Raw genomic sequence first — 16288 nt, 5'->3', positions numbered from 1 at the left:
GGCATGTTAGGGGCTTGAACGTTCCAGTGTTTGCTGGCAGGAGAACACAAGGCCCAGAACACAATGAGAAATAAAGAAGCCAGTGACTGAAGGCATCTGTGACAGGTTTATTGTGGAGCGCTGCATGGGCCTGCCAACACAGTCCACAGACATGACATTTAAAAGCTTTGCACATTCCATGTGCTAGGCCGGCCTCCCCACCGCCCACCGTGTGAAACACGGGCGGCCCTTCCCCCTCCACCACCAGCCTGCCGGTGGGGCTGGAGGTCCTGGCACGTCGGCAGGCATGGGGAAGGCATCTGAAAAGCTGCTTGCTTCCACATGGGTGGGCCTCCTGCCACCGGAGAAAAGGGAGCCCTGATCTCTGCCCAGATGAATGAGATGCCTGAAAGTCTTAAGAGAAGCTGTCCAGTCTTTCTTCTCTGAAATCCCTGATCAGCAAAAGCAGGTTTTTTGAAAAGTCTTAAAATGCAGTCTTAAAGGCAAGTATCTACTGGTGACTTACTATCTCCCAGGTGTTACTGTTCTCTCTCCACATGGAAGTGAGGAAACAGCAGCACTAGAGGGTCAGTCACGCCCACAGTCACACAACGGGAGTGGCAGAGCTGGGCCTGGACCCCGTGCTCTGCAGCGCCACCTTGTGTTGTTTCCTAGCCTCTGAAAGGACCCAGGATATAGTTATGTGGGTCTCCCCACCCCCACTCGGCCTATAGGAAAATAAAATGTTCCAAAATTTAAGAGAAATGGAGTGGAGCATTATACTGAGCTTGGAGATAAGCTGTGCTGTTTTACACAGTGCCATGTTTTTCTGGCAGAGACCAAGAATGGACACTGAAAAATGCTAGCGACACGTTCTCTGGGTGGCACAGAGCAAGGGCATCTCCAGCAAGCCTGCGTCTCTGGGAAATCCACCTGCAGTCGGGGGCACGGTGGGGGGACTAATGGCTGAGGAGGCCCGTCGCATCTGGAGCTTGTGCACTGAAAAGGTGCAGCAATGGGCACAATCTTGGCCAACAGCTCCAAAGGCCCACAGCAGCCGCAGCTCTGGGTGAGCCCGAGGGAAGTGGAACCCATTCTCCACCCCTCCGCAAATGCAGCCGTGACTACATGGAGGAGATGGCCCCGAGGCCCTGGCTAGTCGGGGTTGTTCTCCTCAAACAGGATGCTGTGGAAGAGCCCGGCAGAGTCTGGGGGCTGCCCTGGTGGTCATCGCTCCAACCTGCAAGGTACAAAGTCTGAATAATCCCAGGGGAGCATCTCTGCACCCCCTCTCTGCACAGAGACCTTTCCCCATTTTCCTGGGGTGCCTGGAATGCAATAGGTGGATCCAGTGTGCATGATGGTGTGACAGGGACCGAGGGGGCAAGGGACAGCACGGGACATGGGAGGGGAAACCAGGTGAACGGGGCTGTTCAATACTGTGAAAAATGGCAGAGCAACAGCGCCTTCCCTCTCCTGGGTTACTGAGGAGAAACTACAGCAAGAAGTGGAGCGGTTCAACTTTAAAACCTGATGGGTGAGTGAAAGAAAGAGGTACTTCCTCTTTTGAAGCTTGCAGCATCACCGACACCAGGTGCCAGGCAGATGTGGAAGCACCAGCCGTCAGCCTCCGCCAGAATCTTCCATAGAGTTCTGTTTATCTGCTTCTGGCTCCACCCTGACCTCACCATTTCATTCACTGTTACCAAGCTACAGATGTAGGCATTGTCACCTGTAAACCGCTGTGTCTGTCACACAGCCACATACGCAGCCTGCTGAGAACATAAAACACTGACATGGTAGCTTCTAAGTGGTAATACACATGACAGCAAGCCACACTGACACAACCTTATAGCCAATTCTCCTTTTTTACAAACAACCCTTAATTTTTGTGAATCAAGTCCTATCATTTAAAAATGCCTGGGGAGTTTTCACTTTAAAGAACACAGCCTTCCTGAAAGGCAGTGGAACCCTCTGAAATGGAATAATTACACACCAGGAAACATTCTGAAAGTCTGGTTTCCCTGTGTGGAGTTTTCTTAAAGAAGGGCCCAAGAGAACTCTGGCTGAAGTGAAATACTCAAATAAAGCTATGGTGATCTGTGACTTTATGTTTCTCTATGCTACCATTTCCAAAATATCAGACACTCTGAAGAAGGAGCTATTTTTCTGTGCATTTTGGGATTGCTGCCATTCATGTAGTTTCCATAAAAACTCTTCTTGGGTATTTTTGGAACTAAAAGGAATGAATAGGATTAACTTATAATTTTGCTAGAAGAAAAAAATGAATGACTATTCACTTTCCCTCAGAAATGATTTTCAATTTGTCAAGAAGTAGGACTGACTGACTGACTGGTCAGGCCTGTTCCCCAGCTGTGATCTGGGTGGGCGCTTCTCCACCTCCTGCCAGAGCGGGGACCTGGCCCACCTGAAGGCTGCCAATCCCTAGCGCCCCCGGTCCTGTGCCTCCCCACAGACCAAATGAGCACGACTCGAAGAGCAGCCCCTTCCAAGAAGGCTCACATCTACAGGGAAAGGGAACTGCAGAAACATCTCGGCTGTGTGTATGGAGACCTGGAACTCCTTGACCTGCTCAGTCAACAGGTATTTTTGGGCACCTAACCTACTGTGTGCCAGGCAGTCATCAACAGTGTATTGGGTTGAACCACAGGAAATTGCTGTTTTATAGGTAACAGGAATGTTGACAATGTCATATGTTTAAACGTACTATTTAGAGGGGTTTTCCTGAGCTAGTGTTACGAGGTTTTTCTTTTGATGAGATCAAACAAGGTGCAGCAAACACTGTCAACCTGGCAGGGGAACTTGGGTCTGCCTGGTGGCCTTCCAGAAACAGGGCAGACACCAGTTTCTCCCACACATGGGACAGTGTAGTGTAGTATTCTGTAATGTTACAAAGGAAATGAATCCTTGCTTTAGGTCAGCTTCCCTCAAACACTCTTTCATGCAGAGCCAGTCTGGGGTTTGGGCCACATGGCCGCGACTATCCCTTCAGCCCCCTAGGCCTGGCTCTGCATGTTGGGAGGCAGTGGCCTTAAGAAAGCAGTTCAAAACTGCAAAATGAAGGTGATCTTATGTGCACTCTTCTCGTCCACGTACCTCTGGAGCAAAATGTACCCAAAATTCAGCTGCAAATATATTCTCACAGACAAGTCAAGACCAATTACAAAGTTACATGATGTAGTAACAAGTTATTTTTGTTTAAAAAATAGCCCCCCCAAAATATGACATCTTTAAGTTCTTGGCCCAAAGGAGAGCCTTTCACTTTGCTAATTTAATTAGAAGTAAGATGCTTTCTCTCTCTTTCATTCACATTTTTGTTAACCAGGTTCTCTGAGAACTTGCCTAAAGTAATTTAGTACAAATTGCAGAGTACAGGAAACAACCGAGAATAAGATCATTTAAAATATAAAACCAAGGCTCTGGGACCATTTATGATGTAGATATATAGGAAAAACTTATTCACCAATCAAGTTTATTCAACAGTAGTTACTGAACAAGCTGGGCGGCCACCAACGAAGGCCACTTGTTGGCCATGAACAACCAGGTGAGCATTAACCACGAGGCCAGTGGCTGAGACCAGGGTTTCTCAACCTTGGTTCTGGTGACATCTGGGGCCAGATAATTATTTTCTGTGGGGAAAGTCCTGGACACTGTAGCATGCTCAGCAGCCGCCCATCTCCAGCCACGAGCTGAAAGCAGCATTCCCTCGGGTTGGGGAGCACTGGGTCAAATGGATCCTCTACAGTAATGCAAACTAAGTGATGTGTGAGGGGCAAGAGCAGTTTCTTGGGGGCATGACCTGGGTCAGCTTCACAAACCCAGAAGGAGTCCTGCTGGAATGATCTAGAGAGAGAGTTATACAGAGCATAGAGTATCACCCACCTTGACATTGAATCACTTCCAGCCAAACTCAAGGCTGGAGAAGAAACACTGGCTTACACAGGTGAGGGGTCCTGGGCAAGAGTTGGGGCTTGCTGCCTCAATCGCTGTTCCACGGGGGCAGTGATAAGATCTCTCCGCCCACCTCCGGGCCTTTGCACATCCTGACATCACTGCCTAGAATAGCCACTTCTCTTCCTGGCTTCATTCTACTTATCTTTCAGATCTCAGCTCAAATATCACTTCTTCCTGGAAGGGTTCTTTGATCCTCTCCCTGCAGCTGCCCTCCCCTCCCTCTCTGCTCTGAATGTCTGCTCAGCTGTGACCGGCATCCACACTTTCCTCGCACAGCACTTACCACACATACACCACATCTACATATATGTATGCTGCACTCGTTTGGTATTCTGCTTGCTTTTCTCATTAGAACATGAACTCCATGAGGCCAAGGACCCTGTCTCTACTGGTTGAGCAGCACACTCTCCCCAGAACCCAGCGGGGCACCCAACACATGATGGCTCTCTCCTCCAAAATATTTGCTGAGTTGATGGAGATCACTTTTCAACTTAATGGCAGAGGAGGACCAATGAGTGAAGTTCATGAATGGAATCAAGCACGTGGTCATAGTAGCAAACAGTTCTCATCAACATGTACGCTGATTTATTCCGATAAAGGCAAGAGACTGGACTGTGCAAGGCAGAAACAGATGGCGAACATGTCTGGAAGATGTGAAAGTTTCCATCTTTACCCACATATTTTTGGCTGTTCAACAGATCCCCTTATTATGATACATCTTTCAAAAAAATGTTTTGTACCCTGACTCAGATCACACACCTGTCAATGTGTCAATGACATATATTGAATGCCCACTGAGACAGTTAACTGCTCAGCGGTGTGGTCTTCCTACTCTTCAAAACCAGTATTAAAAGGGACAATTGTTCACATGTTGATCAGGGAGGAGAGGACAGCAAGGTGAGAGGGAGGGCCATTCAAAGAAGACTCGCTGGGGATCTGATGATGTCGGTATTTCAAAGAGCACACGTCACAGTGGGCACCCGGGCAGCAGGCCACCTGCTGGCATTTAGCCCTTGGGGGCTCCTGCCGCCACTGTCAGGCTCCAACATCAAGAACACAGAGACATTTCCATCTAACTTTTATATGAAGAATTTAATTATCTATACACGTAACTAATCCAAAAGGTTGTATTACAGTTGTTAAAGCCGCAGGTTTATATATTTATATATTTTACATTCATATCCATGAAAATACTGAAGGGCGAGTGGACAAGGAGGAGCGGCCCTCATCCTCTGCACCGCGTGAGTGGAGAAGGACCTCTGCACAGTCGCCAGCACAGTCTCCACAGAGAGAGAGAAACAGAAGGAACTTCAGGTTAAAAAGCCAGGAGCAGAGCTGCCCGACTGTGCTTGAGGCTTCCCCAACCCCGTTTCCTGTGCTGCCGGCAACGGGCATTTTTATTGAGAGCTTCCAACTAGTGTTTGAAAGACAAACATGGCTTCAGCTAAACACATCTAACACATAAGCGGACCATGAGCTCCATTTCATATTAACCTGTAGAGATTCCACAGTCTAGTTAAAAAATGTAAACATTGGAAATTAATTGCAGGGAGACTTCTATACATTCTTTCTTGTCAAGAAAATTAAGAAAATTACTTGTTCAAAATGTGTCATCCCATGAAAAGTAACTAGAATAAAACGTCAGGTAACAAAGACTTTAAGAAAAGGTTGCGTTGATTGTAACAACCTGAATGGTGTTGGCTACTGAATTTATGGTATGAAAACACGCAAAATTAAAAACCCCAAACAGGAAACACTAACTCAACCAGATAAATCTGAGACCGAACAAAAACACAGGTGCTTTCTTGTGTGGCTACAAGGTCACTGTGCAAAATAAAATTAATGCGCTATGATTAGAGCATCATACAAAGTAATATGGAAGGAACTAACTTCTTATGTACAGGATGTATTATTACATGCTCAGTAAGGTACATCTGATACACACATACAAGCACAAAACACCTTCTGTTTAATTGGGCTCATTCTACACGTCTTTAAAACAGATAGACTGAACTCTGCACTTCTACAGTAGGAATGAACCCAAACTACACAATTCAGTTGGTAACACTGGACAAAGTGAAAAAAATACATCAAGTCTCAGATTTATGGACATTTGGAACATTTTTTTTCATAGCACATGCAGCATTCCTTGATAGTGGGTCTTTTTGCAAAACCAAAATAGCAAAGAAGTAATTTACTTATTTTTATTAAAAGGCTAAAATATATATTTCAAAATCATTTTAAAACTATTGAAAGCACCTGTGCAAAGGTGGGGGGAGTCAATTGGAGTCACTAGGAAAGCCACAAAAGGACCCACTACCCTGTGTATTTTTGTAATTTTTGCTTCTATCTCTGCAAGTAATAACTCAACATTGCCATCACATGCAACTAAGGTAAAATGAGGTAAACTGCTCTGCAGTGAGTTCTTCTACTCAGAAGGCAGTAGGTGATCATGCTGGAAGTCACATGATCAAGGCTGCATCTCCCATCATCCCTCTGGGCAGTGATATGGGATAGTGGGTCTCTTTGAGGACTTTCAAGCCTGAGGGGGGGATGGACAACATATGATTCCTAGAAAAAGGAGGAAAACAACACATAAGCAAAACAAAACAATGAGCAAAATTCAAGCTAGGAAAATGAGTCAGGCATGTAAACAGCATGGTGCCAAAATGATTTTTAAAAAAAGGGGGGGAAGGGGGGAGGAGAGGGCAGGGGCATGCTACAGAAGGAATGGAAAAAAAACCGAAACAAACAAAAACAAATCCCACAAGATAGTCTTGCATTACAGAAGGTCTTCAAAGAGACTGTTGTGAATGCAGCAATGGTGTAGCTTTAAGTTCTGCAAACAAAGCTCGGCAGAATCAGAGCAATGCTGCATGTTTTACCGTAAGGTACCAGAGAGGAGAGGCAACAGGGCTGCCAGGGCACTTACATTGCTGGCTTGGGTCCATGTCTGTGGTCAGCTTCACATAATTGGATGGGAAGAGCCCCACTTGCCCGCTGACTTCCCCTTTCCACCAGTCGGGGTCCTCCTTGTTGAGAACGTTAATGATCTGGCCCTTGTTGAAGGCCAGTTCGTCGTCGTTCTGGGCCATGTAATCATACATCCCGATCACCTGGCACACTGCAGAAGACAGGGCTGGGTGAGAGGCCGCACATCTGGGGCGCATGCAGAGGGGCAGCTTGGGGGTCACTACATATTCTCGTGTTTTGTGCTTTTGGAAAAGGATAAAATTAAGTGATGTGCCCTGATGGGTTGGTATGGGGAGGGCAATAGAGGAAGAAGAAGGATTAAAAACCAAGACGACAGCAAAAATTTCACATTAAGTCTTTAGTTTTTATGAGCTCTTCCTCTTTTTCAGATTCACTTGTCAGCAGAAAATTTACAATGATAACTGAATGCTTCCATGGAGTCATTTCTGTGGGAGGATAAATGCTGACTTGGAAGAGCGGCCCAAGCCCAGGACAGCTGTGGATCGTGGAGGGTTCACTCTCATTCTTGTTTTTTTTTTCCTCTTTTTTTAAAGGTGAAAGGTAATTATCACTTGACCTCCAAAAATTCCAAATCTTAGTGAAAACTAAAATCAGTGTTTTGTTCTGCTGTATCTTTGTGCCCAACATTTTGTCTCAAAGAAATTTCCACATTTGGGAACAGTTTCTCTCCTCTCATTTTCCCTCAGACCTAGGGGATGTTAAACTGCTTTCATTCCCTGGCAGTATTACACATCAAAGAAGTCTACACAGTTAGACTGCATCTCCACTCAGTCCTTCTTAACCAGCCTGCATATAGGTTTAGGTTTTTCAAATTCTTCAGCTAATTCAATCACTTCAGCAAATTATTTCTGTGGTTTTCAACCAGGGGACGCGGCCAGGCCAACCTAAGGGAGAGGAGGTCCAGCTGGCACCACGCCCCTCTGCCCATATGAGGCCACAGCTCAGGCAGAGAGGCCCAGCTGGGGTCCGGAATGAGTCACAGAGTTCGCCAATCCTTTCATTTCTTGCAAAGGCTGCCAAGTTCTAATCTTATTTCACTGGGGATGTACAGCACAGGCATTTAACCATGGTTACGGGAATAAAAACTGCATTTTCCATAAATGCCACCCAAGAATTGGTGGCTTATAAATACCTAGCACAGAATTCTGCTCCCCTATCCTCACCCATCTCAAGTATTACTGAAGCATCTAATGTGGTCCCTTCAATCAGAAAACAGTGAACCGGCTCATCTGCAGGGCTCTCAGAAATTTTGAGTCCTCTAGGAGAGAGTGGCCGCCGCCCTGCCCGTGAAGCGAAGCCCCTCTGCTCACAGGAAATGCCACGGGGGAGTTATTTTAGTATCCAGTGAGCAGCGCATTACAACCAACAGACACCCCATGGCCTCCAGCTCAATCTCCTGACCTCTTCAGACCCCAGCCATTTATTTTTAGGAGTCCCTTTTTGGTCCCCTCACCCCCCTAGCCCAAATCCCAATTTAAAAAGCTGGAAGGAACTCAAGAGAGAAATCTGGCTTTAATGCCACTGCATTCATGATGCCTTTAGGAAGAGCGTTCCAACAAGGGCTCTGCTGTGCCCAGCACAGCAGAGCTGCTTAGACACTTGGTCCTTTTGAAAAACATATTCCATATCATATTCGTCGGGCATTAGTCCCAGCAAGCACAGCAGATGAGAAAGCACACTAATATACTTCAAATCCTCTGGAAGACTAATGCGACCAGCAGACCATTTTCTAAGTAGAGATAAGAACTGCCTACCTGCGGGGACTGCTGTCGGCTTGGGTGGCTCTGTTGGAGTGATTTTGCTCGTCCCAGGACTTAAAAGTTTTACATAGTTAGCAGGGAACCAGCCTATCTGGCGCTTTTTCCCACGTGCCTAGTAAGAAAAAAATTATAGCAGAATGTTTAAAAGGTTCATGTTCTTTGATGGTACAGTTTGCTTTGTTAACCGAGCACTTAAACAAAGCTTACACGTAACTGCAGAACAAATGGCATTAACAGGGGAATCTATGGATGGACAGTATCATAACTCAAAACCATGATAGCTATAACGCAAACTGTGGTAATCACTGGTCAGCCAAACCTGGGAGGTTTTGCATGGGCTGGAGTGTGTGGTGTGTGGATCATAATTCAGAGTGCATGGTGCTTCTAGAATACAACAGCCTGCTCATGGAACCTTCAATGTTAATTTCAGATAATGTAGAGATGATGGTAAATGCCACCATTGTATGTTGATTTTAGGAATAACATTAACAGCAGTAGCAGTAGTCAATGCTTACCCAGTGCTTTATATGAGTCAGAACCTGCACTAAGCCTCTTGTGCATTTATCTACACAATTCCAGAAGTTTAAAACTATTACTATTCGCATTTCCCAGATGACGAAAGTGAGGCTCAGAAAAGTTAAGTGACAGTCTCAGGGTTATAGACTAGTTATGGCAAGCCAAGATTCACAATGATGTCTGCACTCTTCTTACAGATAATGCAAAAACGTCCAGGCAATACATACAGAACGCAAGGAGGCTGGAGGTGACATTGTTTCCAAAACCCTCAGGCCTGGCTGATGGCTACAGCCACACCTTTCACTGACATTCTTTTCCCTTTCCCTTCAATCTAATTCAATACAAGATCCATTTATTGAGGGTTTACATGCTGGGTGTTGGAAAGGAGTAGTATGAGACACGGACGAACTTTAATAATAAACGTGGTGAGCCAAGACATGCAACCACGACACAATGGTGTGATACGGGAAAGACTAGTTAGGGACCACGAGGCCTGCCATGACTACCCAAATATACACACTGACAGGACCAAGGCGAGTGATATGTACACGTGCACGTGCACACACGCACAAGGAGCAAGGCCTGAGGGAAGCAGCTGCCTTTGAGGGTGGGGTGGGAGGGAGACAATTGTATCCTCTTTTGTAACTTTTGAATTGTAAACCAGGTGACTATATTACCTATTCCCAAAATAAGGAAATAAAACTAAAACTTCTGCCACCTCACCTCTGTCCTCCCAACCACCAGTTTACCAAGAAGGATACTTTTGGGTTGTTACTTTTAGAACCCAGATCAAGTTTCACTTTCCCTGCAAACTGATAGACTTCATGCCCTTGGCTCAAGGACTGAGGCTTTTATTTTCACAGTGAGTCCCCTGATGACTGCAGCGACTGATTTACAAGTCCACACATGTTTACCTATCTTGTATACTGCCATCTGGCTTGCAGTGACCCCCGTTTCTCACATGCCTGCAGATTCACAAGGGCAGAACACAGCGCTCACTGGCAATGACTTCCTTGGTGCATCCACAGTGAGAGAAACGGGGTAGAGCACTGAAGCCCTCCTGGGCAGAGCCATTCACCCACTTTATTATGGACTGCAAGAACCATTCAAAATTCTCTTTTGAGCAAGGAATGAGGAGCATAAGGATGAAAAAATATGGTTGTTGCCTTCAAGGAACTGATAACCTACATGCAGAAATAAGAAATATGCATGAAAGCTAAGTAATAATGTCAGCATCAATATTAAATACCAAGTGTGGTGCAGGCATCGAGGCCACCACAGCTCAGGGGCACATGTCGCTTCTGGTGGGATGGTCCCAGAAAGCTTCCAGAAGCAATGGGATGTGGCTAGCTCCTGAGGAATGGGGGAGGTGTGGAATGAGCAGAGACAGTGGGGCCGAGCGCCTGAGGGTGTTGCTTGTTTTCAAGAGAGCCAATCCCCAAACAAGGCTGTAGTGGAGATGCCCGCTGCTGAGTTGGTAAGGCCTGTAAGATGTGTGGCTGTAAAGGTGGGCTTGGCGGGTGTTCGTGGGAGGCCTCTGGCAGGAGGATGGGCAGTGGGAGGCAACCAAGTCTTCAGACAGAGAGTGACATGGTCCAAGGCCAATTAGGACTAAGACCTGCTGCTTTGAGGAAGGCCTCTCTCTCCCTACCCAGCAAAGGAGCAGACACATTAAAAAAGAGGAGTGGATCCCAAGACTGCAAATTTCAGACTCCCAAGCCAGGAAGCTCAATCTGGTCAGCCCACTGGACAGGATTTTGTGGCCGCCCACCCGCCAGCATGCTCCCCAGGAGGAGCTTGCCTTTGACTCTCCAGGCTGCGCTTCCACTCTGGCCAAGACACATTTCCTTGGTCCACTAGCTTACTCTTCACCTTCTGGCACTTTATTGTTTAATTAGCTGCCCCAAAAGCACAGGAACGTACTGTAGCTCTTCAGCTCACCACAACATAGATCTCCCCCTCCTTGACGAAGGTTTGCCTCAACAAATTGGTAAACTGAGGTACACATGCACAAACTAAAAATGTTGTGGTGTACAGATGTGGGTTCAAATGCAAAGAAACCTGCTACTGTGCCACACCTTCTAATGCCACTGAGGGAAAGCCATACCCCTACCAGGCTGTGACACTAAGGACGCTTCTCTGCAGAGAGTCGCCACGAATTCTCACTACCTGAACTCAGGCATCAAATAGATTTGGCTAAATCTGCAGATGAATCCTTAGCTCTCACAGTTCTGCTACTGGCTGTCTGAGGCTTAGGAAACAAACAGATTCAGATAATGTGGTCACTCTCGCTACTCAAACAGGATTTAGGTAGGTGCAGGGTTATATGTACTTTGCAATGAAATAGTGTCCCTTTGAGACTCTGCATTTTCAGACTTGATCAGAGGATTTTAAACATGTGGAAAAGACACTAACTTGCAGCTCTCCTTCCCACCATCCACCTGGGTTCTTTTTTCGGATCAAAATCAGCTGACCAGGGGCCAGGGTAAGCTGCTCAGGACCCGTAGCGGTGTAGGAGGCAATAACCTGGGCGATTTCTGAAAAACAAGATCAAACATTGCAGCCCACTGTTAATGCCAGGAGAAGGAAATTCTAGAAGACCCAGCCATCTCTCAGGTTCACAGATTAACATCATAAAGGCAATGTTTTGGGCTGGTTTTTTACTAAATGAAGATGGCTCACTGAATGGTCCCCCATTCCGCAACCTACAAGGCAAACAGCATTCAAGGGCTTGGGGGCCCAGACTGCCCCAGGACTCCCTCGCTCTCTCTCAGAGCTTACTTACCAGCTTTCCTCCATGAACCCCCCCTTCACTCTCCCAATTCCTGTCCTTTCTGTCCCAGCTCCTCCCACGATTACCGCGAACACCCTGATGCCAACAAGCAGGGCCTCATTCATCTCCACCCGGCCCTCTGTCCCAGCAGTGCTTAGCACACAGCACGCTCAAGGATGGAAGTGAATAAAGTGACGCCTTCCACCTGTCAAAACAGTAGAAACAGGAACCCTACTGTCTTCAGAGAGCACCGGGAGCATGGCATTAGCTGCTTTACATGTTGTTACTTTAGACTCAGCCCCACCCACAAGACCATTTTCTTTGTGGACCACATTTTGAGGGTATCAGGTAGGAATCATGTCAATGTAGCTTTACTTCTTTTTATTCCAAGTTAAAGGAGGAATCTGGAGTTTAGAAGGAAATTTAATGCAAAAACAATTCAGCACAGAAAAAATGTAAACAGTTTTGTACTTTTCCTGAATGTTAAAAATCTCATGGGAAAAATTCCAGCAGCACCACAGACCAGGCTCTGGAAAGCACATTTCTATGGCAAAGAGGTCGAGAGTGAAAAGACAAAATCCTGCTTCGACCGAATGGTAGCATATCCACTGCAACTGCTTTCTAAACTTCTAGAAGCACATAGAACAAACTGTCCTACTCCTTTACACCCTCTCCTCCATAACTGTCCTTTAGAAAGAAAGAAGGAAAGAAAGGCAGAAAGGCAGAGAAGCAGCCCAAAGGCCCCATCCTCTGGTGGTATTTCCTACTTCTCTGAAAGGCCTGCTGGCAGCCCCCCTACACTAGGCTAAGCAGCTGGCTGTCACAGGGCAGGCCTGGCCCTGCCAGACGCTTGGGAGAACTCAGAGAAGCAAGAAAGAGCCCAGCTTGCTAAATACCTTGGCCCGACTGAAAGGCCTAGCTGGGAAATCTGTGCTGGGGATAAGAGTTCTCCCCTAATGCACCAAGGACTAGCTCTAGATTCCAAGAGTTTTCTGTTTGGAGAAAGTCCAAATTAGTGTCCCATTTGGCCTTGGATTTCCTACTCCTCAAAGGCCCTGGATCTACCCCAACATTCTTTTCTGTCTTTTGTGCCCCTAGGCAGCTTGCTGGTTTCAGCACGAAGTTAAGCCCATCTGGACCCTTTAGAATGACAGTTCAGAATGTGGAATCTGCTCAGGTGAAGCAGGGATCTGACCCAGGTGGCCCAGTATCTGGAGTCTGACTGAAATCCTACAACAACCTGGAAACCCACTTTTCCCTGCCACGTAAGCCCATATGGGGTGAAGTACCAGACACAGATACACCAATCCCTCTCCCAGCTTAGTGGTGGCTCTTTAACCTGTACTTTCCTAAAGGTGTACACAAAAACGTCCAAATGACCGGGCTGATGAAGATGTGCCATGCAAACAGTATTATTCCACATCTGCTTCTTTCTTCTGACTTTCATGGTACTATTTATAGAACATGTGATTTTGTTTAAATAGAATTCAGGGGGATGACTATAATTCTGAACCTTCCGTGTGTACCTGAGGAAAACCACCCAATGGCTTCTAAATTAATGGGACCTACGCGGTGGCATTTGTTGCTCCTCTAATCTCCTCCACAGTTTACGTCCTGGGACTGAATGTGCCATTATGAGAGGAAAAAGAGCTCCCTGAGCCCAATAAGAGGATGACTGAGCAGCAGCTGACCCCCGACCTCACAGCTCCATGCATCACAACACACCACCACCTTGCCTGAATTCCCTCCTCACAACCTACGAGAACATTCTGTCTGGTAACATCCCCACTCCCCATGTGGGAAGCAACAGCTGTAGTTCATAGCCATGTACACATTATTAATGGATCCCCAGGAAAGGGGTCTATTCCAACCACTCTCAGGAAAAGTCTTTCTTTTTTGTTGTTTTTCTTTAGGTTTCTGGTCCTATAAACAAAGATTGGGAACAACTATCAATCGCATTCAAAACATTAAAAAATAAGCATCAGGGTTTGTAACTTACCAGGTTTTTTTCCTAAACTCCCTGTTTTCCCAGCAGTTCCAGAGCCCTTAAAACAGAGCAAAAGGTCTCATTTGCATACTGAAGAGTTTTGGTCATGCAACTTAAAAAACGATTCATGATGACACAAGCCCACCTGAGCCCCTGAACCCCCTTTATGTTCTGGGGAAACACAGCAGCACTGCATCTCCTGACATTAGGATGTTAATCAGGAATATACATGACAAAACACTGACTTTGAAACATGCAGCCCTTACTCTCTCCTTTAGAGAAAAATTAGCCAAGTACGTAGTACTGTTGGATGCCATGGGCTCGGGTACTGACTGTGTGTGGCATAGGCACCCCGTCCCCAGGCCAGATCGAAAGGGGGCAGCCATGCTAGGGAGACTACTGGTCTATGTCCTAAGCACTAAGCTCATGTTTTAGGCTCAAATGGTTACTTATTAAGTATTTCACACATAAAAAGTACAGAGACCCTAACAAACATCCATGAGCCCACACTCAGATTTAATACATGAAAAATTACTATTTTGCTACATTTGCTGTAGAGTTTTCCTTTTTTTAAAGAACCACAACAGCACCACGGCAATACAAACACCCCCTCCCCCACCCTGTTCGCCTCTTCATCCAGAGGCAGCCACTCTCCTGTGTCTCTTTCCACCCAAACCTGATGCTGTTCACACTCTGAAATTTCTCTACCCATGCTGGACCCACAATTCATAGAAGCAAACTATTTCTTCTCAACTATTAAGTGCTCCAAAAGTACTCTGGGATTGAATTCCTTCATGGGCACTTGGAATTTTAAACCAGCTCAATAAGCCATCAGAGACCTTGAGTCAGGACAGAGGCCAGATTGTCATCTGTTACCAAGTGCTTCATTCTGAATTAATTTTCATCCTTGAGTCTTGCAGTGTTTTAAGGATTCCAATTTAAAAAAAAAACAAAAGGCTTATTAATAAACTAAATGAGAGTTGCTGTAAGAATAAAAGCATGTAATTAATCTACCAGGAACACAACTTCTCATAGTCCCTTTATTTTGCTATTGAACTTTAATGATGATTTACCAGGGAAAGTTTGAATTACAGTTTTTACTCTGATTATGCTTTCTGTATTAGCATACAAAATTATATTCTGGCCAATCTCCCTTGCTATAGGCTGCATATCAAAATAAAGGAATACTAATGAAACAAGATTTCAAATGACCAATTACTTTCCCAGTACAAATTTGCAATATACTCCCTATATTCCATAAAAAAAAACAAAACGATTGGCCATAGCCAATGATAGAGTTCAGGTTGCTTCAATGTTGTCTCTTTTAAATACCATAGTACGTAAACTAAGACTACTCAGAAGGCCAGCTTCCCTCATACTCCTCCGGAATGCAGTCGAGAAGCTGCCCGCACTATGTGCCACAGCTCTTCTCATAAGGAAAGAGAAGCAAGGACAGGACAGCCTCTCTCAAGCCTATAGGGCGACTCCGGTATCCAAGGCTGGGCCTGGTTTTTACTCCTGACAGGATATTTTCCTTTCATACTGAACTCTGTGTCCAAGAAGGATGAAAGAGCAGACTTTGTAGATTTTTTTCATTATTAGGAAATGTAGCTAAGTGTCCAAAACCTTCAGCACTGCTGGTTCTTCTGTGGCTCATGTTTGAAGACTGTGGTTAATTAAGGAAGTACCTTACAATTCAGCTTACCTTTGAAAAAGGTCACAGCATATTTTTTTTAACTTACTGGCTGCAGACGGTTTGTTATAGAAAACCATAATTTATTCAAATAGAATACAAGTGATGGCTTTTGTATTTTAACATTCAAAAAGTAGCCACTTTGAGTTTTGTGCATACTGGTAGAAACTGAGTTTAGTTTTTAGTGTTTCCCTCGACCCTCCTGAAATAGCATTTGTCTGATTCTTATTGGCCACAACTGGTTGGCCTGGAGAAGAGTTTCATTCTCCCGATCCTGGTCTGCTAAGGACAGTTCCAAGGCTATCTCACAGGGGAGAAGGGCTTTCTTCCTGGCATAAGGGTGGGCAGACTTATGCAAATCCCTCCGGGGAACTTCAGCAAGCTGCTCTCAAGACAACAACAAGGGAAAACAAAAAAACCAGAAAAGCCAAACCAACAACGACACTTCCTAAAAAAAAGCACCCCAGCAAAATTAATCTATTCCTGGGAACCAGAGGGAAGCTGAGGAGGCTGATGGTGACCGCAGCAGGTCCCCAGGCCCAGCCTCACTCCCAAAGCAGCTGCGGGTCCTGGGCCCACGGACAAGCCCACAGCACACCTTCCCACAGGAC

The 16288-nt window shown here is 45.8% G+C and overlaps 1 protein-coding gene across 4 annotated transcripts in view; it reads right to left on the bottom strand.

Annotated features, from left to right (window-relative positions):
* ITSN1 (intersectin 1) overlaps positions 1-16288 on the bottom strand; it is a 154092-nt gene that overhangs the window by 32677 nt on the left and 105127 nt on the right. For 3 of the 4 annotated variants that reach the window (XM_057504209.1, XM_057504206.1, XM_036880208.2), the window contains 4 exons: positions 13997-14042; positions 11640-11761; positions 8703-8820; positions 6887-7078 (listed from right to left, as the gene is read on the bottom strand). In XM_057504209.1, the coding sequence (XP_057360192.1) occupies positions 6887-7078; positions 8703-8820; positions 11640-11761; positions 13997-14042 (478 nt within the window). The remainder of the gene's footprint in view (positions 1-6886; positions 7079-8702; positions 8821-11639; positions 11762-13996; positions 14043-16288) is intronic. The other variant, XM_057504213.1, reaches the window with a different exon arrangement.

The sequence above is a fragment of the Manis pentadactyla genome, chromosome 1, assembly GCF_030020395.1.
Source record: "Manis pentadactyla isolate mManPen7 chromosome 1, mManPen7.hap1, whole genome shotgun sequence".
In the NCBI taxonomy this organism is placed as follows: Eukaryota; Metazoa; Chordata; class Mammalia; order Pholidota; family Manidae; genus Manis; species Manis pentadactyla.
Note: the sequence above shows the minus strand (reverse complement) of the source record. Positions and strands in the feature narration are given on the sequence as shown.